Source organism: Marmota monax, unplaced genomic scaffold, assembly GCF_021218885.2.
Source record: "Marmota monax isolate L192 unplaced genomic scaffold, Marmota_monax_Labrador192_F-V1.1 WCK01_AAM20220418_F8-fsc00012, whole genome shotgun sequence".
NCBI lineage: Eukaryota > Metazoa > Chordata > Mammalia > Rodentia > Sciuridae > Marmota > Marmota monax.
The window spans coordinates 33,771,846-33,793,692 of record NW_026695227.1 but is presented as its reverse complement, the minus strand read 5'-3'; the positions used below and the strand labels follow the sequence as shown (position 1 = coordinate 33,793,692).

General features: G+C 53.4%; 1 protein-coding gene and 1 long non-coding RNA gene across 5 annotated transcripts in view; one reads left to right on the top strand and one right to left on the bottom strand.

Moving 5' to 3' along the window:
- Positions 1-423: 423 nt before the first annotated feature.
- Rarg (retinoic acid receptor gamma) overlaps positions 424-21,847 on the top strand; it is a 22,768-nt gene continuing 1,344 nt past the window's right edge. Inside the window, exons 1-9 of one of the 4 annotated variants that reach the window (XM_046435665.2) lie at positions 424-654; positions 1,345-1,411; positions 6,265-6,590; positions 17,585-17,733; positions 17,917-18,058; positions 18,720-18,880; positions 19,076-19,252; positions 19,838-20,042; positions 20,505-20,663. In XM_046435665.2, coding sequence (XP_046291621.1) covers positions 6,407-6,590; positions 17,585-17,733; positions 17,917-18,058; positions 18,720-18,880; positions 19,076-19,252; positions 19,838-20,042; positions 20,505-20,663 — 1,177 coding nt within the window. In that variant the 5' untranslated portion in view covers positions 424-654; positions 1,345-1,411; positions 6,265-6,406. Of the gene's footprint in view, positions 655-1,344; positions 1,412-6,264; positions 6,591-12,184; positions 13,132-17,584; positions 17,734-17,916; positions 18,059-18,719; positions 18,881-19,075; positions 19,253-19,837; positions 20,043-20,504; positions 20,664-21,847 lie in introns of those variants that run through there. The other 3 variants (XM_046435664.2, XM_046435666.2, XM_046435668.2) reach the window with 3 other exon arrangements.
- LOC131423874 (uncharacterized) overlaps positions 17,172-21,847 on the bottom strand; it is a 6,725-nt gene continuing 2,049 nt past the window's right edge. The window contains exon 2 of the long non-coding RNA XR_009225988.1: positions 17,172-20,525. This is a non-coding gene — a long non-coding RNA (uncharacterized LOC131423874). The remainder of the gene's footprint in view (positions 20,526-21,847) is intronic.

Sequence of the window (21,847 nt, the reverse complement as noted above, 5' to 3'; positions counted from 1 at the left end):
CAGTCCCCATTGCTTATCCTGGGAGGTACTAGACACTGACCTTTCAGAACACAGCCTGGCCAAAGACAACTCATCTAGTCCCCCCAAATGGCAGAAGGGGGAAAAGCGCCAGAGAGAAAGGGCTGGCATCACGGGGTTGAGGACACCGACCTCCTCTGCCAGCCTTGCCCGGCCTCCCTGGGGATGGAGCCAGGGAAGCCCAGCAAATGGGAGGGGCACAGACCCAGGCGTCCAGGGCCGCCCCGCCCAGCCCCCTCACCCAACCCCCGCCCCCGAGCCCCAGGGCACCGAGGAGGGAGCCGGGCAGGGGCAGGCGGCAGGGGAGGGAGGAGCGAGGGCGGGAGGAGGAGGAGGGAGCCGGGCAGGGAGGGAGGTGGGGGGGCAGGGAGGGAGAAAAAGAAAGAAAATATTTTCCGTGTCCCCGCCTGCAGAGTCAGTGTGCGGTTTGGGAGAAAATGTGTCGGATATTTTGGGGCAGTCACGTGGGCGGGCGGGCTCCGAGAGGCCCCGGGACAGTCCCAGCCTAGAGCCGTGCCCCCCCCTGGCGCCCCCCATTACTGCGAGCCCCTGACACCGCGACGCTCCTTCCCGGAGACCGCCCGACGCCGGGACCTCGGGGCTCCGCGGCCTCCCTTCCCCGCCCTCCCCCTCCAGGTGAGTCAGGCGGGGAAGCCGGCTCGCCCGCCCGCCCGCCCGCGGACGCCCGGGTCCTCCGCTGAGGTGGGCTGGGGGCGGCGGCGCTGCGCAGCCACGCTGGTCCTTTCCTTGCCCGGGATGGCCAAGCTGTCTGTAGGACTTGAGGGGCCTTTCTGCCCCGACTGGGGTCAGCTGTGATGTGAGAAAGGAATGGGAAGATTTTAGAGAGGCTGGGGATGGGATGGGTTATCTGCCCTTGAATTGGGTGAGTAGTGCGGGGAGAGAGTTTGGGGAAGAGTCTGCAGGCAGAGGGACATCTGCCCTTCTCTTGTGCTTGGAATGTGAGAGAAGACTGGGATTCCCTCCAGTGGGAAGAGACAGAGGCCCTCCGGGCTTTAAGGGGTGGATTTGATGGTTCAAGCTGGTGAGTTCCTCCTTCCCCAGTAGAATGGCACAGCTTGGACATCAGAAGGGCAAAGAAAGGTTGGCTTAGCAAGTGGTCTTGGCTGCCTGGGTCTAGGAGTTGGAGGGAGGAGAGGGGCCTGTGAAATTTCCTTGAACTGCCAGTGCAGGATTCCCTGTAACAAAGTGGGGGATCCTCTGTAGTAAGGGGAGCCCAAATGGAACAAAAGAAGAGCAGGAATACTGGAACAGGGAGCCAGGAGTCCTAGTCTTGGAGTCCCATTGACGCTGCCTTTCTGTCTTCAGCACTTACAGCCCAGTCCCCTCAACCTGACCCAATATGTAGGAGGGAATCTCTACAGGTGGCCAGAGGGTAAGAATATACACGCTTGGTGATGATGGTTGGGACCGGGCAGGGAAGCCTGAGGAGGGGTCTATATGGCAAGAAGCTGAAATATTTGTCCCATTTTAGGACTTATGTCCTGGGCAGCTGGGATCCAGTCCTGAAATCTGAGGTAGCAGCCCTTAAGATCACTCCTTAAATGTTGGGTTGGGGTTGAGGACCACAGCCAGTGTCCCATATCCTTGAGGGAAGTAGAGAGAAGACAGGGGAGAAGGTGGGGTGGAAAGTGTGTGCAGGGTGCCTGGAACTTGGGTATCCCAAATAGACAGTCAGACACACACACACACACACACACACACAGTGGCTTAGAGCCTGGTAGGCAGTACAGGGCACTCCCCCCAAACCCGGCACACCCCCACCCCTGGCTCAGAAAGCCACCTAACTGGCACCTCCAGTTCCCCCCCTGCCCCACCCTGCCCGTGCCCTCCGATGCCCACACACATTCCACTGGCATTGCCTGCCTGCCTCCTAGGCACTGCCCCTCCCTGGGGCCAGAGGGGTGGAGGGAGGGCACCTGGGGATGAGAGGTGGAGACTCAAGGGTCTGGACTCCCCCAAGAGTGGCATAGGGCCAAGGAAACTAGGCCCACTGCTGCCTCCTGGTGAGTAGACAGAAGGCCCCAGCTAAAGCAAAGGATGCCTGGGTTCTTTGCCCAGCCTGGAGATGGGGTCATGGAAAAAGGTGGTCGTGTTTATACAGAGGGGAGGGGGGCAGCGGGTGGAGAGCAGCCGACAAGAGCAGCTTTGTTCCAGGCTCTGGAGCGGGCAGGGCAACAAGGAGACGCCCCCTTCCATCCGGCAGCCCCCTTCATCCATGCCCTCCCCTCAACTCCACCTCAGCTCTAAGAGGCAGCATTGTAAGAGCCCCTTTCTCCTAGTCAGTTGCCCCTCCCTCTATCTGAGGTGGCATCTGGAGAAGAGAAGTGTTCTCTCCTTTCCACAGGTCCCCCAAAGAACCAAGCATCTAGGGCCCTTGTTTAGGATTTCCTTTTACTTTGCACTGTCTTTAATTCCTTGCTGTCTTCCTCTACCCTAATTGAAGACCTTCCCTTCCCTTCCCAGCCTAGGTAGATAGACTGATGCTCAAAGAGGGGAGGATTCTCTGTCCCCTTCTTCTATTCAGTGGATTCCCAGGGCATTCTCTGAGGTAGTATAGGAGGAAGTCCAGGGAGAGTCGGCTTGTCCTTTGCTCTTTTATAGCCTCCTTCCTTGGTGAGAACTAGGAGTCTGAGCATCCCTCTGTGGGACCCCCTGCTGAAGTCCTCTATCCTACTTTTAAGGTCTGTTTCCAATCTCTAGGTGAGTGACAAAGATAATGGGAGTTGAAGCAGAGAGCCCCATCCCTAGTCTAAGCAGAGGCTGGGGCAGCTGGCAGAGGGGGGTGGGTGGGTGCTCTGCTAGCCTCTTACCCTTGGCATTGGAGGGGTTAATCCACTTGGAATGCGGCCCAGCCTGTTGAGCTATGGCCCAGGGGCCTCAGGGGCCCAGGACTCCTGGCTCCACCTGGGCTTAACCAGGGATGAGGACCTTATGGAATTGGGAAGGAAAAGGAGGGGGAGCCTATGGGGCTCAGAGCTCAGACTTTTAGGGCCTGGTGAAACACTGGCTAAAGAGTTGAAGGGTCCTGGGGGTATGGGTCGTGCCTGGTGAGGCACAGGGTCCACTTAAACTGGATAGGATAATGGTGTTGGAGGCTGAGTTCCTGTAACCTCCATCACAATTTACTTAGGGCTTGAAGGCCAAGGTAGACAGAGAAGGAAAGAAAGAAAAAGAGCAGAGGTATAAACTAGAACTGAGAGGTATTGGTACTAGAAGCAAATACTGATGGAAATAGATGCAGAAAAGCCTCTTGCCTACCTCTGTGCCTGCCACCCTGTGGGCTCTGTGTGTTTCATTCTCTTGGTCCTTCTCTTTCTTTCTTCCTGTTATTCTATTATAGTTCTGGCTGGTAGAGTTGCCTAGGCTGGGGTGACTCTCCCTCCCCAGCCCTTCAACTCCCTTGAGAAGTAGGTGGTTCTAGGGCTCCTGGGAAAGCCAGCCTTTCCCCTTCCAGAGCATCAGGAGAGGAACCACCTGCCCATCCTGAGATTCCCATTTCTCCCTCTCCCTGCTTTTCTTCCTATTTCCTGGGTTCAGGTTAAAAATCTTCTTGAGCTGGGCCAGAGTAGCTAAAATGCCTGTAATCCCAACAACGGCTTGGAAGGCTGAGGCAGGAGGATCGGGAATGTGAGTTCAAAGTCAGCCTCAGCAGTTTAGCAAGGCCTTAAGCAACTCAGTGAGACCCTGTCTCTAAATAAAATACAAAAGGAGACTGGGGATGTGGCTCAGTGGTTATGTGCCCCCAGTTCAATCCCCAGTACCAAAAAAAAAAAAAAAAAAAGAGAGAAAGAGAGAGAGAGAAAAAAGTGTTGGGGATGTAACTCAGTGGCAAAGAACTTGCTTGGCATTAGCAAAGCCCAGGGTACAATCTTCAGTACTTCAAAACAAATAAACAAAAACAAAAAAATTTAGGGGAAAAGCTATGTTTGAGGGAGAGGGTGCAGAGAGAGCTTTCAGAAATAGGCAGCCCAGAGATAAGAATGAAAAGGAAGTGGAGCCGGGCTAGGTGGTACCCACCTGTAATCCCAGCTGTAATCCCAGTGGCTCACTGGCTCACAGGCTGAAGCAGGAAGATCCCGAGTTCAAAGCCAGCTTCAGCAAAAGCCATGCGCTAAGCAATTTAGTGAGTCCCTGTCTCTAAATTAAAAAAAGATACAAAATAGGGCTGGAGATGTGGCTTAGTGGTTGAGTGCCCCTCCCTGAGTTCAATCCCTGCTACCAAAAAAAAAAAAAAAAAAAAAGGAGATGGAGAAGCAGAGTAAACTGAGGACAAGGAGTTTTTATTTTGTCTTGGCAGTGCTGGGGCCTTGTGCAAGCACTCTGTCCACTGAGCTATACCCAGGACAAGGAGGTTTTGGGCATCATAGTTGTCACGTAGTGGTGGTCCTTCAATATCCATGATTTGAAGGAGAGGGTACAAGAGAAAGCTTAAGGGTTGAGCAATGATTGGAGACAGAGAAAGATTTAGGAGGGGAAAGGAAAGGAAGAAGGAATATTGAGGAAGCTAGAGAAGGAAGGAAATGATAATTAAAAGAAAGGTATGGAGGAAGAGAAAATACTAAGATAAATGATATATTTACATAGCACTTAGAATGTGCTGTGTATTATCCTAAGCATTCTACACGTTAAATTGTTGAATCCTCACAATAACCTTATTGTGGCTGGCCTCTATTTTTATTCCCAGTGGCATATGAGGAAACTGAGGCAGAGAGATTAACTAACTCATCCAAAGCCCCACAGCTAGCAAGTGGTAGAGATGTCAGTTTAGTAGTCTGGCTCCAGAGTCTGGGCTCCTAGCCAGGCACAGTGGTACACAACTGTAATTCCAGTGACTATGGAGACTGAGGCAGGAGAATCACAAGTCTGAGGCCAGCCTCAGCAATTTAGAGAGACCCTGCCTCAAAATTAAAAAATAAGAAAAGGGCTGGAGATGTAGCTCAGTGCTAAAGGGTTCTATCCCCAGTACCAAAAAATAAAAATAATAATTAAAAAACAGAATTCAGGGGCTGGGGTTGTAGCTCAGTGGTTGAGCGCTTGCTTCGTATGTGTAAGACACCGGTTTCTATTCTCAGCACCACATTAAAAAAAATAAATAAATAAAACAAAGATATTATGTCCATCTACAATTTAAAAAAAATTAAAAATAAAAACAAAACAGAGTCTGTTTTATTGAACCCAGGGGTGCTTAACCACTAAACTGTATCCCCAGACTTTTTTATATTTTTTAAATTTTAAGACTGGGTCTTACTGAGTTGCTGAGGCTGACCTCAAACTTGTGATCTCCCTTGTCTCAGGCTGCCCAAGTCACTGGGATTATAGGCATGCACCACCGTGCCCAGCTAAACTCAGTCATTTTTGGTGGGGGAGGTTCCAGGGATTGAACTCGGGGACATTCAACCACTGAGCCACATCCCCAGTCCTATTTTGTATTTATTTAGAGGCAGGATCTCACTGAGTTGCCTAGCACCTCACTTTTTCTGAGGCTAGCTTTGAACTCGCTATTCTCCTCCTCAGCTTCCTGAATGGCTAGGATTATAGGTGTGTGCTACTGCACCCTGGCTAAGCCCAGCCATTTTTAAAAAATGATATTTCGGTGAGGTAACACAAGCCTGTAAACCCAACAATTCAGGAGGCTGAGGCAGGAGGGTCACCATACTCTTCTCCAGAGAGGTGAGGTGTAGGGCCCCAAAGTTACAACAGAGATATGTTTGTGGGGTTTTTTTTTTGTTGTTGTTGTTGTTTGTTTGTTTGTTTTGTGGTGCTGGGGATGGAACCTAGGGTCTCATAGATACTAGGCAAGTACTGTACCTCTGATCTATAACCTCTGGCCTGAGAGTTTAAATCTCTGTGCCACCACTTACAGCCATGTGACCTTAAGCCAGTTATTTAACCTCAGTTTCTCATCTCTAAAATGGGAATCATAATTCCTACTTCATGGAATTAGTGTGGTATGAGGGTTAAGTCAGATGTCTAGCCCAGCTGTGTGTTTTATGATCACTTCTCAGTCTTCACCAGAAGTCCTCAGACTGTCAATTCACCTTACAACCTGTTTACTCCTCCCTGGAACTAATCTGAAGAGTTTCTCAGAGCCTGTACAATTCCCTCCCTTCCCTCTCGACCACACAAAAGGGCCCTGAGCTAAGGCAGTGTAGGTACTGCACTGAGGGCGGGCCATGGGGCTTGGGACCTCAGAGTGATCACTCTCTCATCTTTCTTTCTCTTTAGGATCCTTGGAGACCCAGTGGGCAGGCCAGGCAGGGTGGGCACGGAGCCTCCCAGGCCAGGGCAGTGGGCATGGGCGGGGGCTGTGGCTGAAGACCACCCCCGCCCACTGCAGACCCCTGGGGACTCCCACATCGCAGCTGCCATGGCTACCAATAAGGAGCGACTCTTTGTGGCTGGTGCCTTGGGGCCTGGATCTGGCTACCCAGGGGCAGGCTACCCCTTTGCCTTTCCAGGGGCACTCAGGGGGTCTCCACCATTCGAGATGCTGAGCCCTACTTTCCGGGGCCTGGGCCAGCCTGACCTCCCCAAGGAGATGGCCTCTCTGTGTGAGTCTCAGGGATTTGGGGGGATAAGGGCAAATGGAAACAAGAGGGTATCTGGAGGGTGGAAGATGTAGAACACTGGCATCCCTGTTAGGAAGGTGGGCGGGGACCTAGAGAGAGAGAAAGGGAGCTGGGTGAGAAGGTGGAGGTGTGGTCTAATGCAGTAGTGGAAAGCAGTGAAGAGCAGTAGTGGTGGTGAGGAGGGGGTTTGGATGTGGACTGAAGGGAAATGTTTGCAAATGAGAGTTCTTCTGTTCAAACAGGATGGTGAAGTAGCAGGCCTAAAATCAAGAGGTCTAAACATGGCCCCTGTCTGTCATCTAGCAGACGGAGCACCTTTGTGTGGACAGCCCCTGGTGCAGTCTAGTGTAGTCTGAGGCTGCTGCCTGCATGCAGTTGGAAGGATGAGGGACCACACTGGGAAGTCAGGGGATCTGGGAGGCCAGTCAGTTGGCTCTGTGATCAAGAGGTAAGATTGTTTGGAGGCTGCAAAGGGAGGAAAGAAACCTAGTCACAGATGCCTAAAGATGTGTGGTATCAGGAGACTCTTCTGTTAGGTTCTGGAGAGATTAGAATCAGCCATGAAAAAAAGGTGTACCATAAGCCATCCAGAGAGATGGAGGGGGTGTTCCAGAAGTATCCTCTCCTCCAGCCACATGGTTCTGGACTCCTCCCCTCCCTCCAGGTCTGGCATAGTGCCTGCATGCTGTGCAGATCTCTACTTGTCCCCCAGGCTTGCCTTCTTTGGGTTAAGCCTTTGAGTGCTGACAGCAGGCAAGGCTTGGGCTTCCCCTGCTTCCCCAGGGACCCCTCTTTGCCCACTTGGTCATTGTTCCTCTTGGCCAGACCATTACAGGTAAAGGTGCCCATGAGCTGGAGGGTGGGCTACAGTTCTGAGGGGTAAAAAGTTAGCATGTAAGCTAGTGAAGAGAAGACCTCAGTTGGAGAGAGGGGAAGGTGACTGGAGGAGAAAGAGAAAGGGAGGCAGGTGAGAAGAGACACAGCCTTTATAGCTGTATAAGCTTAATAAACTCAGAGGCTGAAGTGGAAGAAAAAGGTCCTGCCCTCAGGAGGGGGCACTGAGAGGATTGTGTATGCACTAGACTAGACTGACAGCTCCTCTGGAGTGTGCTCATTTGGAGAAGATGTGTGTGTCCCCAACTATATGTAGTTGTGTGTGTGCAGCATCTTCCTGAGACTCTGCTCATGTACAGAATTCCAATATGTGCAACAAAGAGTCAGTGTGAGGAGAGAGGAGGTATTTAATAGGGCCGCTGACGGTGTGTCTGGTGTTTGGTGAGGTCTGCCAGTGGCATGTCTGTAGTCCAATAGGGCTTATTGAGTAGCATGCAGGTGAATGAGAGAGCACAAAGCCTCCTTTTTGGAAACTTCAACTGGGCTTTCCCCTACCTTATTTTCACCCCATGAATCTGTCCTAGGGATTGGGGGAAGTGGAAAGAAACCACCCTCTCTCCCTGTGAATGTACTTGTAGAAAACCATACAACTATATCTCTAGGGACTTGATTTTTCCACCATTTGGGAGAGGCAACTAAAGGAACTGAGGTAAAGGGGGAGAGGAGAAAGAGTGGGAAGAATGCTGAGAGTCAATGGCCAGTTCCCAGTGACATTGACTGTTGACTTTTGTCTCTGTGTCCTGAACACATGGAGGCCAAAGTCAGGATGTAAAGGGAGATCAAGGTAGGGGAAGGGGCACCAACCCCAAAGGCTTCTCTTAAGTAGTGGCACTGAAAGGAGAAGTCTGAGGGAGGAGCCACAACCAGGGCAGGTAGCTGGGGAGGGTGCGGCCTGCATGGAGGGACAGGCCTGGGCAGGGAGGTGGCAGGTGAGGTAGGGAAGAGAGGAAGGCTTGGGTCCAGACAGCTTGTGTGGGGGTGGAACACACAGATTCTAGTTCTAGTACAAGGGAGATGATGGTATTTGGGCTCTCAGAAACCTCCCATGGGAGAATAACTGAAGGGCAAGAGTGCCATCTCTCATTTCTCTGACATGCTGTCCCTTTTGGCTAGGGCCATCTAATAGAGAGGGATTAGAGTTCTAAATCTGATGCCCAAACCATCCTTACCTTGAGTCTGCCTCTCTCATCACTCTTTTACCCTCTGGACCACCCTCTCTCTTACATAGAATGAGGAAGGAGCCTGAAACTTCTTCCTAGGGCTGACTCTCACATCTTTTTGTAGAGTCTCCCTGCACCTCGGGTACATCCTTGTTGAGTCTTGCTTCCCTTCTTGGGGCTCTCTTCTGGCCTCAGTGGGTGAAAGAGAACTTAGAACTGTACAGTGGAGGAGGGGAAAGGTGAGGGGAGCATGTACTGCTGAGATAGAGGCAAGCATGGGCCTGTGCGCATGGAAAACAGAAGGCTGTGTTTGCGCATGCGTACCATACATGCATGTGCATGAAATGCATGGTGTCCATGTCCCTGTGTATCTCTCTGTTTGTGGACATTGTGTGTAGTATATTTGCTTTATCAAGACTACAGGGAACAGAGTGTGCTAGGAGGGAAAGTAGGGAAGGGAAGCATTGCTCTCCTTCCTGTCTTGAGGAGATAACTGTGGTACTGGGGACCTGGATATTTTTCCTTTGAACCTGGTGACAATTGCCCTAGCCATGGGATCACTATCCCTGGGGAAGGGAGCCCAGACTTCACCACATGTGGGGAAACTGAGGGCAAACTGGAACAGAGAGAAAAGGAGTCCTACTGAAAAAGGAACTGAAGAAGTACCCCCAGACCAAAACAAGATGAAGGCCAGCTACACAGGCAGAAAAGTTTAGGGTCAGAGAGAGCCAGGCACTGGGAGAAGGATCAAGGAGAGCAAGCGGGTGGGTAAAGGTGGCGAGAGACTAGGCGGCAGCAAGGCCTCCTCCAGGAAAAACCCCAGTGACTCCCTCCTTCCCCTCCCCTACTGGTCTCTCCTCCTCCGGCTCAGGCTCCAGCTTCAGGCCGACACAAACGGGGCTTTGATTGCAACAGGAAACCTCTCTGGCGGGGGGAGCTGGGCAAGCCGCCGCTGCTGGGGCCCAGGCTGCACCCCCCTCTCCTGGCCCCCTACCCAGTCCCAGCCCCCATCCTGCCCAGCGCTCCTCATATCCTTGCTTTGGGCCTCGTCCCTTATTCACACCTCCCTATCCCCTCCTTTTTCTGCTGCCCCCTCCTCCTTCAAAGACCCCTCCCATTGCCCTTCAGGTGGGACTCCACTGTTAGGATTTACCCTTCTGGGCGGAGCCTGCTTCCCTTTGAAATGCCCCTTCTTTGGTTTTTTGAGGGAGGATTTTGGAAGAAAAGGAAAATTTAGCATGAGGAATTCAGAGCCAGTGATCCTCAAGCCTCAACCAGAAGGTGGCAGGGTGGGCGGGGGTAGGGATGTATATGGAGTTAGTTGTCCTGGGTTCTTCCCCAATCTTGGCCAAACTTGTCCTTGCCAGGGTGGTAGGACTGACGGGGAGACCTTGCTAGGGTCTGAGTGCAAAGGGCCTTGTAAGTGTGTGAGGGGTATACTGTCTTTGCCTCTGGGGCCATGCCTTTGTGGGTCTCTAGCTAGTAGCAGGGGTGCCCTGGTGGTGGGGATCATAGGAAAGGGGTGAGTCAGGCAGCAGCCCCCCCTCATACTTCCACCAGGCTGGCGGAGAACATCTGGTTCCCATGAAATGCTAGAAGGCTAATGGGTCTAATTGCTGCAATAAGGGGCTGGGGAAACCATGGGGAAAAGAGGGGGCACTAGATCCCCCCATCTTGCCTTCTACCCAAGGCTATACTGCCTATCCAGAATGGGGGGTTGGGGTTGATGAGAAGAATGTGCCTGACACCCTAAATAGCCTAGATCTAAGGCCCCTTCTCCCTGCAATGTCTGGGTAGCACACACAGATGGGGTGGTGAGGAGTGGGGTGCATTTGGTGAGGAAAAAGGGGGGCTGTAGAGGACTCATGGCTTCCTGGAGCCCTCCTCCCCTTCCTCCGGTGCCCTCCTCCCTCCCTCCCTCCCTCCCTGTGGCCTGGCCACTTCTGGTTCTAATTACCAACCAGGCAGGCCTGACTTAATTGGGACCTTTCAGATTTCGGAGGGGAAAAGGGGGGCGGGAGGGACAGCTGACAGCCTTAAGTTGACTAAGCAGGGCTCTTTCCCCTTGTTTTGGGGGTACCCCCCATTTTGCACTTTTTTTTTTGCGCTGGCAATATTCTGATTCAGAAGCCCATCCCCTCTTTTTTCTTTTTTATTGTGGGGATGGACTCAGAAATGGGGTATTTGGGGTTTGAAGCATGAAGGGGGAAGCTCACCCTGGGTTGGAAGAGCCCCGCATTCCCTCTCCATTCCTGCTTCAAGCCGCGCCCCCCACCCTCGTCAGCCGTGCCATCTCAGCCCCCCCTCCACAATTCAAGCCCTACTTCACAGCCCTGCCCCCCTCAGTCCCTGGCAGCCACCCGGGCCCCTCCCCCGCTCCCGCCTTCCCTGCCTACTCTGGCACCCCTTCCTGTTCTTTATTCTTCCAACAGGCGCCCCACTCCTGCAGCACCCCAGTGCGTCCCCACCACCCGGTACAACAGATTCTTGGAAAAACGTGCCTCGCCCTTGCCCAGCCACAGCCGCCAGGCGGGGGAAGGGGTCGGGCCGGGTGCCGCTCCCGCTCCCCCGGCGCTCCCCGTGTGAGCGGCGCTGACAGAGCCGGCTGGGCCGGCCCGCCGGGCGGCGGGGCGGCCGGCGGGCGGGGCGCGGGGGAGGGGGTGGTTTCCGGGAGTCGCCGCCGCTGGCGCTGTCCCGGGGCCAGGGTCCCCGATTCGGCCCGGCCCAGCAAGGGCAAACTTCTGACGTGGCCAAACCCCCGCCCCCTAGTCCCCTTCTCTGTCCGGCGGGAGCGCCCAGTGCCGGAAGGGGCGACTAAGGGAACAGTGAGGCGGCCCTTGAAACTCAGAAGGGCACTTAGTGTGGCGCTGAAGGGAGGAGGGGGCAGTTACTGTCTATGGTGGGGGAATAAATGACCCTGAAAATAATGATCAACAGCGTAGGGGGCATTGACTCTTTGGGCACCTGGCACGTTATAAACTTGGGGGGATTGGCATTTAGGGGACAGTTTCGTCTAAGGCGCAGTTGGCCCGGTATAGACAATTTGGGGGTAGTTTTGTGCTCTAAAAGTGAAGTTAGATTCTAAAAGAGGGCATTGAGAGACGGAGGCACTCAGGGAGTGTCAGTCGCGGGATGGGGCTTCGGGGACTTGAAGGGAGTCGGCCCAGGACTCAGCGGAGGGAGGACAGCTTAGGCTTGGAAGGGTGGACTCTCCGCTGTGCTGGAGGGGGCGGAGGGGGGGGGGACTCCGCAGCGGCTCTGGCGACGGCCTGGGCGGGGCGGGGCGGGGCGGGGCCGGGTCAGAAGGAGGTGAGCGCGCCCGGCCACCCGCCCCGAGGGGGGTTCCCGGAGAGTTCACGGCGGGAACGCGCTCCGGCCCTTGGACCGGGGGTGGGGTGAACGGGAAGGAAGGAGGAGGCAGCGCGCGCCGAGCCGCAGGAATGTACGGTTCTGCCCTGAAGTGCGCGCGCGGAGGGAGAGGGAGGAGCCAGGCCTGGGAATGAGGGGGGTGGAGGTAGTGCAGGTCCTCTGGAGAGCTGCAGCGCGTGGAGGATCTCCACGTTCTCCTCTCCCAGTCATCCTTAACACCCCTGCCTGTATTAACTTGTGTGAAAAAGGAAGGGTTGAGGGAAGCGGGAGAATCCTATGAAAGGAAATGCGTGTGCTTGGTTTCTCTACTCCTTCCCCCAACCCCGACCTGGGCACGCGCCTAAGTGCAAATACGTGCAAAGCTTCCAGGCTGTGGAGAAAGAATATTTACAAGCATTCTCCCGAGCCACATGGGTTTGCACAAACGTGTGCACCTATGAATTTGTGTGCGTGCAGACATGCATGTGAGCTATTGCATTTTTGCAAATGCGTGCTGCCTGCCAAGATAAATGCATGAGTGGATGGATGTAGGTCTGAGCAAGGGCGCGCACAGCGCAGCGAGTATAGTATGTGTGTGTGTGAGCGCTCCACTGCTAGCTCTGCTCATCTTGGTGCCCGGCCCCTTTCGCTCTCCAAGCCCCACCCCCCACCCTTCCAGGCTTTGCTTTTACAAAAGGTCTCCCCAGTACTAGCTGCCGAGACGCCCAGAGTGAGCGGGACCCAGCTGAAGCGGCAGCCCGGGCTTAGCGCCCCGCCCAGTCCCTTACCCTTGCTGGGGATCCCCCTCTTCCCCGCCCTCCCCTTACCCCCCATGCAGCCCAGCGCCCTATGCTAGCCTTTCCCCCTCCCCCCCCTCCAGGAGCGGGGCGCCGCCGGGGGAGGAGGGGGAATCGGCTGCGGGTCCTTGGTGTTCTAGCACCCAGCTTCCCTCCAAGCCGGGTCGCGATGTACGACTGCATGGAATCGTTTGCCCCGGGTCCGCGACGGCTGTATGGAGCGGCTGGGCCCGGGGCCGGCTTGCTGCGCAGAGCCACCGGCAGCTCCTGTTTCGCCGGACTTGAGTCTTTTGCCTGGCCGCAACCCGCCAGTCTGCAATGTAGGTACTCGAGCCCGGGGGTTGGGTTTGGGGTGCAAGAAAATTTGAGGCTTACCCTTTCCGTGTGTGAAGGTTGGAACTGGGGTGCAAGTGGAGATTCTGGTCCTTTCTATGTGAAGTACTGTCCCTTTAAATGCGGGGGCTTCAGCGTCTCCTTTGCGTGTGTGCAGTAGTGTTTAGAATGTGTGTGGTTTATATGGTGGGTGATTAGCTAGGACTTGTCGTTGATGCACTCCAGAGTTCCTGGAGATAGGGAGAGACCGAGGTGTGTTGGTAGTTTGTGCCTCCAGGTTCTGGTCCCGGTTGGATATGGCACCTAAAACCATGGATGGCATTTATAATGTCCATGTGCGAAGTTGGAAGTGTAAAAAATATTATTTGCAGAGCGTGTGACTCCCTGGTGTGCGCCTTGCGTTGGTAATGTGGGTGTGGGAGTAGGGGGTCTCAGCGCACTGTCGCTCTCAGACTGTGTTGGCAGATCTGCATGGCCCTGTGTGGGGATGTTTGTGGCGTGAGGCTGGGAGGGTGTGTGCCCCTGTGTGGCTGCGGGGGCGGTTTTGGAAAGTGCTGTGTCCCAGAGTGCATCCTGTGTGCTCTGCGTGTGGAGTGCTAGGGGTTATGCACGTAAGAGGGTAGGAGGTGGGCTCTGCCCCCCCCCCCACAGCTTTTAAAAAGAAAAAAGCTTGAAAACGTTTATTGGGTTGTATGAGAGAAATAACTTTTTCAATGACTCTAACACACAGCAGGAAGCGAAAAGTTTAAAGCAAAGTAGTTTGGGTGTGTGATGGTGGGGTGGTGGCCTGGAGATGACAGTAGCAGGAGAATCGCACGATTAGAGTCCCTAAATATCCACCTTCCCCCTCTGTGAAATGGAAGATGCCAGGCCTGGGGCCCTGGAACCCCTTTCCAGAGCGGTAATAAAAAGCTGGGGACTGAGAGGCAGTAAAAATGAAGTCCAGATGAGAGGCGGCTTTGAAGCCTGGGCCGCAGTGCCTGGCGGGGGTAGGGCGTGGGGAGGGGCCGGGAGGGGAGCCTGGAGCACCCCCCAAATTTACCTGGCGCTGGAACTGCGCTCGCAGTCCGGGTGCGCTGGGCTGGGGACCCGGGGCTTGGGGGCACGCTGGAAAGGGGCGGGCAGCGGGCGGGGCGGGGCGGCTGGCGCAGGGGGAGTGCGCACGCCGGGTCACCGAGCCCCCGCCAACGCGCCTCGCTCCTTGGCACACGGCTGCGCTGTTTACAAGTTCAGATTTTTTTTTTTCTTTCGTCTTTTGGTTCCAGGGCAGAGCTGCTCAGATTTAGCAACTGGGAAACTGGAAAAGGGAGGTGGCAAACAGGAGACCGTACTTTGGGTGGGGCGGGGCAAGAATTAAAGAGTGCCATTTAAAGGGTGGAGAAAGCATGGAACTATTGCTTTGCACCAAAGCTTTGTGAATTCTTAAGCTTCTCATTGCCCAATGGGATGGGGAATTGGGATATGTTGAGGGGGATGTTTTGAGGGGCAAAGAATCTTCCAGGAGGGATTTGGAGGGATGGGGGCTGGGCAGAGGACCCCTCAGGCCCCCTGAAAGCCCCTTGGACTACGCAGGCAGGGTGTTGTTGCATTCAATTTGGACTAATAATTTTGACCTCTGGGGTCCTGGTGGGCTTACAAAGCCAGTGTTAGGCCTGTCTCCACGCAACTTTCAGAGAGGGTTTAGAGAGGGGAGCACTGTGTCTTTGTGCGCGCTTCCAGGCTTTGGTGTCCTGGTGCTGTGCTGGCAGGCTGCTGTGTTTGGTGGTAGAGCTGTGCACTTGTAAATGTGTAGCCAAGTGCTGGGTGTTGTGTGTCAGCCTTGTGACTTGTCATCCACTCCACGGTGTGACTGGAGTTAGTGCCTGAATGCGGGTTTGTGAGTTCCTCCGTGCCAGGATTGGGGTGGGATTAAAGGAGCCCTTGTTAATATGTCTGCTTCTGTGCCCTGTGTGGTGTTGGCCTGTGAGAATGTGTATGTCTCCTAGGAGGTGTGTGCTAGATTGGGAGTCTAGGCTACTCAACTTTGGGCCTCGCAGCTGGGAGCGTTTACAGCCTGTTATAAAGAGTTTGTTTGAAGCTCCGCTCAGCCTGGCCAGGAATTTCCTCAATTTCAGCAATTTGGGCTTTAAAAGGAGAAAAACACAAGAGCCCACCCCTGCTTCCCCAGCAGGGGCCCCTGCCCAGCCTTAGAGCAGCATCCCTGGTGGGGTCTCAGCCCTGGGCAGAGAAAGGATAGACCTCATTTGCTTCCCAGCTCTCCACTTGCAGACTGACCTCAGAGCCACTGGACCGAACTTTAGGGTTGGGGGATATGATAAGCTAGAGGGGTGACAGTACCACTTAAATGGGAAAAGCTGCCCTGGGGTGGTGTCCCTGGGGCCCCCAGTCTTATAATTGGCTGGCGCTGCCCCATGCCAGTCTGACCGTACCCAGGCCCTTGCGCAAGAGGAAATGAGGCAGCGCTCTGCGGGCAGGGAGGGCGGCAGCACCGGAGAAAGCACCACCCCACGTACAGGCTTGTGGGCAGGACACTTACCCCTGGAGGACACCCGGGTGGGCGGGGGTGGGGGTGGGGTAGGGGGTGAGGGGAGGTCCCGAAAGGCATTCCATCCCTCCCCACATCTCTCAGCACCAGTCTCTCCTAGAGTCCCCCACCCCCAGTTTTGAATAGTCTTCTGACACTCTTCTCCCCCTCCCCTTTTTCTTTGGGGAATCTCACTCCAGCAGGATTCTTATGCTAATTGTGTGTGTGTGTGTGTGTGTGTGTATGTTTTGGGGGGTGGGGAGGGCTTCCTGCCTGTGGGGCAGTTGTAGGTGGCCTGGAACCCCTGCTTAGGACAATTCTTCTGTTCTGGCTGCACTGGGGCAAACTTGTGACCATTTGGGCTCAGATTGTTAGGAGGAAGGTGTTCATGAGGTGGGTTCATGTGATACTCCTTAGGGAGGGGCTTGAAATAATTTGGACCCTCCAGGTTTAGGTAATAGGTCCTATAGACTGAAAATATTACAGATATCCTGAGCCTCTGCAGATCAAATCGGCCACATACTCAACAGGATTTACTCAGCAGCCTCCTGCACAGAGTGCATCCTCCAGCTTGTGAACTGCAGTGGGGTACTTTCAGAGGCAGTTCTGGATGAAGACAGCTTGAGAGAGGGTCCAGAGATAGTTTCCCTCCCCCATTAGCTCTGTTTACCCACTGTCACCAGACTGTCCCCAACAGCTTCTAGACCTGAGAAATTTGAGCAAATACCTCAGTCTCCTGCCTCAGCTTCTGCAGCTCATGGACACTTAAGTCTAGTCAGAGCACCTGAGAACCTTACCTGCACCATCAGCTGGCATTGTGGCACTGAGCCCATTCTGTCGCCTCTCATGGCTTCAGTTCGTTTAGGTGTGAAATCAGGCCTGTCCTCTGACTTACTCTCCTGACACCTGTACCCTCGTGGTCCATGGTCTCAGTGACTTCTGGAGAAAAGGACTTTGGTAGTTATTTTGGGGGCTGAGGTTGAGGGGAAAGATCAAGAATCACCTGTACTACTTGAGAGAAATGAAGTCCTGTTCTCATTTCGGAGTGTCCCAGCAGGTCATCCAGCCAGTGCCAGCTGTAGGTGGCCTGTTATTGTCTTACCTGCCCCCACATCAATTGCCATCACCCCCACCCCTCCAGAGGGAGGGTGGTGGGAAGCCAGCTACCTGAAAGGATCTTCCAGAGTGACAGAAAGTCATGAGAATTCAGAGTTGCAAGGCCCTAATTCTTCTACCCCACCCATATTATTATAGGGGGAACCAGAGGCCCAAAGAAGTTAACTTCTAGGATGGCCTTGGTCTGGAATTTGGTTCCACCATGCGACCATTAAAGAGGTTCTTGGCATAAAAGTTAGCTAGTGAGATCGTAATAAACACACAGACTCAGTTACCTTTTTCTATGACCAGGTCCGAGATGGCTCCCCCTCTGGCTCCCATCTCGAACCACCCGGTAGGGCAGCAAGGATTACTCAGGGCTAGCAGGAGAGAGAGAGAGAGAGGGAGCACGCCAGGGAGTAGCCTTTTATTGGGGAACAAGAAATTCAGGGGAGAATTCCATCCAATGAAGGTTGAGGGGGGGCTGCACTCCAAGGTCAGGGTCAGTGATTGGCCCCAGGGTCAGTGGTCAAGTCACACCCCCACACGGGTTGGGAAAGCTCCGACACAGTTTAGCCAGAGTGCCTCAGACCCAAACCGGGAGTTGCCCAGTCACGTGTGAGAATGGCTCCCCACAATTTGGAGAATTGAACAGCATCATGTAGGGCTAGGGCTGGCATTATTGTGGAGGAGTTGTGCAGGGATGGGTTGGTGATGGCTATCACCAGTGGGCCAGAAGGAGGAGTGGGCATGGGGGTGGTGGTGATAGGGAGGCTTGGAGGTCTGGGGGGCCTCCCCTGACCCCTCACATCACTGCCCCCACAGCGGTGGAGACACAGAGCACTAGCTCAGAGGAGATGGTGCCCAGCTCGCCCTCACCCCCACCACCTCCTCGGGTCTACAAGCCCTGCTTCGTGTGCAATGACAAGTCCTCTGGCTACCACTATGGGGTCAGCTCATGTGAAGGCTGCAAGGTGTGTACATATGGGGTGAGCTGATTGGGGATCCCTAGTTACCTGGGACCCAAGTGCTGTATGTGAGTAAGCGTGTGTTGGGAGAGGGGCTATTTTGCATATAGGTGGTTAATAGATTGGGGCAGGCCTGGGGTATTCCCAGCACCCTGCTTCATTGACAATCTTCTTTCCCCCCAACTCCAGGGCTTCTTTCGACGCAGCATCCAGAAGAACATGGTGTATACATGTCACCGTGACAAAAACTGTATTATCAACAAGGTGACCAGGAATCGCTGCCAGTACTGTAGGCTACAAAAGTGCTTTGAAGTGGGCATGTCCAAGGAAGGTAGGCTCCTATCACTCACTGGTCTGGACAGAAGCAGTCCTGTCCTGCCCTCTGGTTTCTTGTCTTCCCTCTGGCCACCCCCACTTCCCTGACCTCTTTGTCTCCTCTCAGACCAGTCCTATTTGATTAGCTCCATTTACAAGAGGTTCTACCCTTTCCCATTCTCCTCTCTTCTTAACCCTTCCTTTGAATTAGTCAATGGGTATTAGGGTTTCACATTCTCCCTGCTTCTTGGGGCAGGGGAGTGGGCTTCCCTCTGATGGTTCACTCTTTTCTGCTGTTCCCAGGACTGAACCTGAGATGGATCTGAGGTGGCCCCTCCTTTCCATCCCCCCCCATTGTGCTGCCAAGGCTATAAGTGGATATCCTGCCGCCTGCATATCCTGCCCCCCCTCCCCAGCTCCTGCAGGGTGACAGGAAGGGCAGGATGGAGCCGAATGGCCTGGAGAGAGAGCAGGGGCTGCAGGCCCTGGGTGGGGCTGGGGAGAGCCAGCCTGGGAATAGGAACTAACATATGAGATAGGGCAACTGAGGCACTAATTAGGGTGCCAGGGAATAGCTATTCATGGTAGGGACTGAGTACATTAAGTTAGGGTGAGGGAGGACATCTAAAAGGAGTCCCTGATGGTTCTGACCCTCTCCTTGTGCCTCCACCCCTAAGCTGTGCGGAATGACCGGAACAAGAAAAAGAAAGAGGTCAAGGAAGAAGGGTCTCCTGACAGCTATGAGCTGAGCCCCCAGTTAGAAGAGCTCATCACCAAGGTCAGCAAAGCCCATCAGGAGACCTTCCCCTCACTCTGCCAGCTGGGCAAGTACACCACGGTGAGGAATGAGCAGAGCCCCAATGAGGGCAGGGACTGTGCCTTTTGGGAATGGTTAAGGGATGTGTAGGAGGCCATGGTCTGGTACTAGGGACAAGGAGGGCTACAGCATGCAGAGGAGAGAGCTTGGGGTATTGGCAGAGAGAAGGAAACTTTCAGGGTGGCCTTTGCATCCTAACCTTCTCTTCCCATGCAGAACTCCAGTGCAGACCACCGGGTGCAGCTGGATCTGGGGCTGTGGGACAAGTTCAGTGAGCTGGCCACCAAGTGCATCATTAAGATAGTGGAGTTTGCCAAGAGGTTGCCTGGCTTTACAGGGCTCAGCATTGCTGACCAGATCACTCTGCTCAAGGCTGCCTGCCTGGACATCCTGGTAATTTAGGCCTATGGTTCTTGCCTTAGCCTGACCCTTATATGTAACTTTCAATGATTCCTTGCTTCAAAAAGATTACTTTATCTCCCCCCAAACCATTTGGGACTCCCCACATCTCCTCTACCCAAGCTCACGCTTTCCTTTACTTGACTTGGGGCCTTGCACATGCTACATAAGCAATCTACTACTGAACTATAGTAGTAGATTTTTATTTTGAGATACGATCTTGTCACATTGCCTTGTTGGCCTTGAACTTGTGATCCCCCTGCCTCAGTATCCTGATTCCCTGGAATTAAAGACATGTGTCACCATACCTGGCAACCCAAGCTCTTTTTGTCTTAGGCCCTGCCCCTAGGACCTATTCCTAGATTTCTGGATGCTCTGCCTTCTCCTGCCTTCTGGGGGGCTCCCTCAGATCCTCCTCCTCTCTGCTTTCCTTCCCATGCCTGTTTCAGGTTGCATTTGTTGAGGATCTAACTTCTTCATTTTCCATTCATTCCCTCTTTCCCTGTCCTGTATGAACCCCCCGCCCCCACCCATCCACTTTTGCTACAGCACTAACTCTCCTTCTGCCCCCACCTGCAGATGCTACGAATCTGCACAAGGTACACCCCGGAGCAGGACACCATGACCTTCTCTGATGGGCTGACCCTGAACCGGACCCAAATGCACAACGCTGGCTTTGGGCCCCTCACAGACCTCGTCTTTGCCTTTGCTGGGCAGCTCCTGCCACTGGAGATGGATGACACCGAGACAGGACTGCTTAGCGCAATCTGCCTCATCTGTGGAGGTGCGGAGGCGCCCCCTGGCGTCTGCTCAGGCTCCTTTCCCACCATATTCCACACCTGATCTCTGGCCAGGTGGGAGGTCTTGGTGGTCTCTTCTTTTGAAATTGTTGTCCTTGGCCCCAGACACAGACTTAGATCCTGTAAAACTTCCTAGCAGCCTCGAACATAGGACATAAAAAGGGAGAAGAGCTAGAGGGAGCTGAGGAGCCCCTAAATACTGGTGTTGAGATAGTGATCTGGCTGGATGGATTTACCAGAGAAAGCCCCTTGCTGAACAGGAGAAGGCATAGGGCTCAGAGCAGGAGAGATATCCTGGTAGGGCTCAGGAACAACAGGAGAAAGACTGATGGGACAGTTTGGGACCTAGAAGCAACAGGGCAGGACTGATTGGGGATTAGAAATGTGTCACTGTATACTCATCCTCTCTTCCTTTCTCTCTCACTCCATTGTGTTTGTCTTCATAGACCGCATGGACCTGGAGGAACCTGAAAAAGTAGACAAGCTGCAGGAGCCATTGCTGGAAGCCCTGAGGCTGTATGCCCGGCGCCGGAGGCCCAGCCAGCCCTATATGTTCCCAAGGATGCTTATGAAAATCACCGACCTCCGGGGCATCAGCACCAAGGGTTAGTCATGAGTGAGCCCTCCCTGTCTGTGTTCCTAGAGCTGCTGGTCTTCTAGGTCACACAGCTGGACAGGCAGAGACAGGAACAGAGTGATTGAGAATCAGGTGACCTACATTGGAGTCTTAGTTTGGCCACATACATCCTAGTGAGAAGACTTTAGGCAATTTAAAAAAATTGTTTTTGCAGTGCTGGGGATCGACCCACAGTCTCTTGCATGTTAGGCAAATGTTTTACCACTGAGCTATACCCCTAACATCTCCTTTACTTTTTGTACCTTGTTTTGATGTTTGTAAACTGGATTATGCTTACTATATAAACTAACTGTGAGGACTAAATGATTTGGTTCCCAATGTGTTTAAAAATGTGAACTAAAAATTCACTACTGAACTGGGCACAGTGGCACACACCTGTAATCCCATTGACTTCAGATGCTGAGGCAGGAGGATCACAAGTTTGAGGTCAACCTCAGCAACTTAGCAAGATCCTGACTTGAAATAAATTTTAAAAAATATATATTGGAATGTAGTTCAGTGGTAAAGTATCCCTGGGATTATCCCCAGTACAAAACAAGGGGAAAAAAAGAAAGAAAAGAAAAATACAGTTCAATAGCTCCCAGTACAGCCGGATGTAATCCCAGAGGCTCGGGAGACTGAGGCAGGAGGATTGAGAGTTCAAAGCCAGCCTCAGAAACAGTGAGGCACCAAGCAATTCAGTGAGACCCTGTCTCTAAATAAAATACAAAATAGGGATGGGGATGTGGCTCAGTGGTTGAGTTCAATGAGTTCAATCCCCATACCAAAAAAAAAAAAAAAAAAAAATTAGCTCCCAGTACAAAAAAAAGTAAAGAAAAATATAGTTCTATAGTGGGTCAAGGTCATTACATAACCTGTAATCTCAGCAACTCAAAAGGCTAAGGCAGGAGGATCACAAATTCCAAGCCAGGCTCAGAAACTGTCCCAAAGTAAAAAGGGTTGGGGATGTGTGCCCTTGGGTTCAATCCCCAGTACTGCCAAAAGAGAGAGAGAGAGAGAGAAAGAAAAAAAGAAGGAAGAAAAAAAGAAGACATCCTGAAAGAATGAGACAAATGGGCAGTAGGTATGGCAGAGAAGACCAGGTAGGGGTTCCCAGACCGGGCTGCGCATGCCCAAAGGAGAGTCATGGGCTAGTTGAGAAAGTTTAAGGAG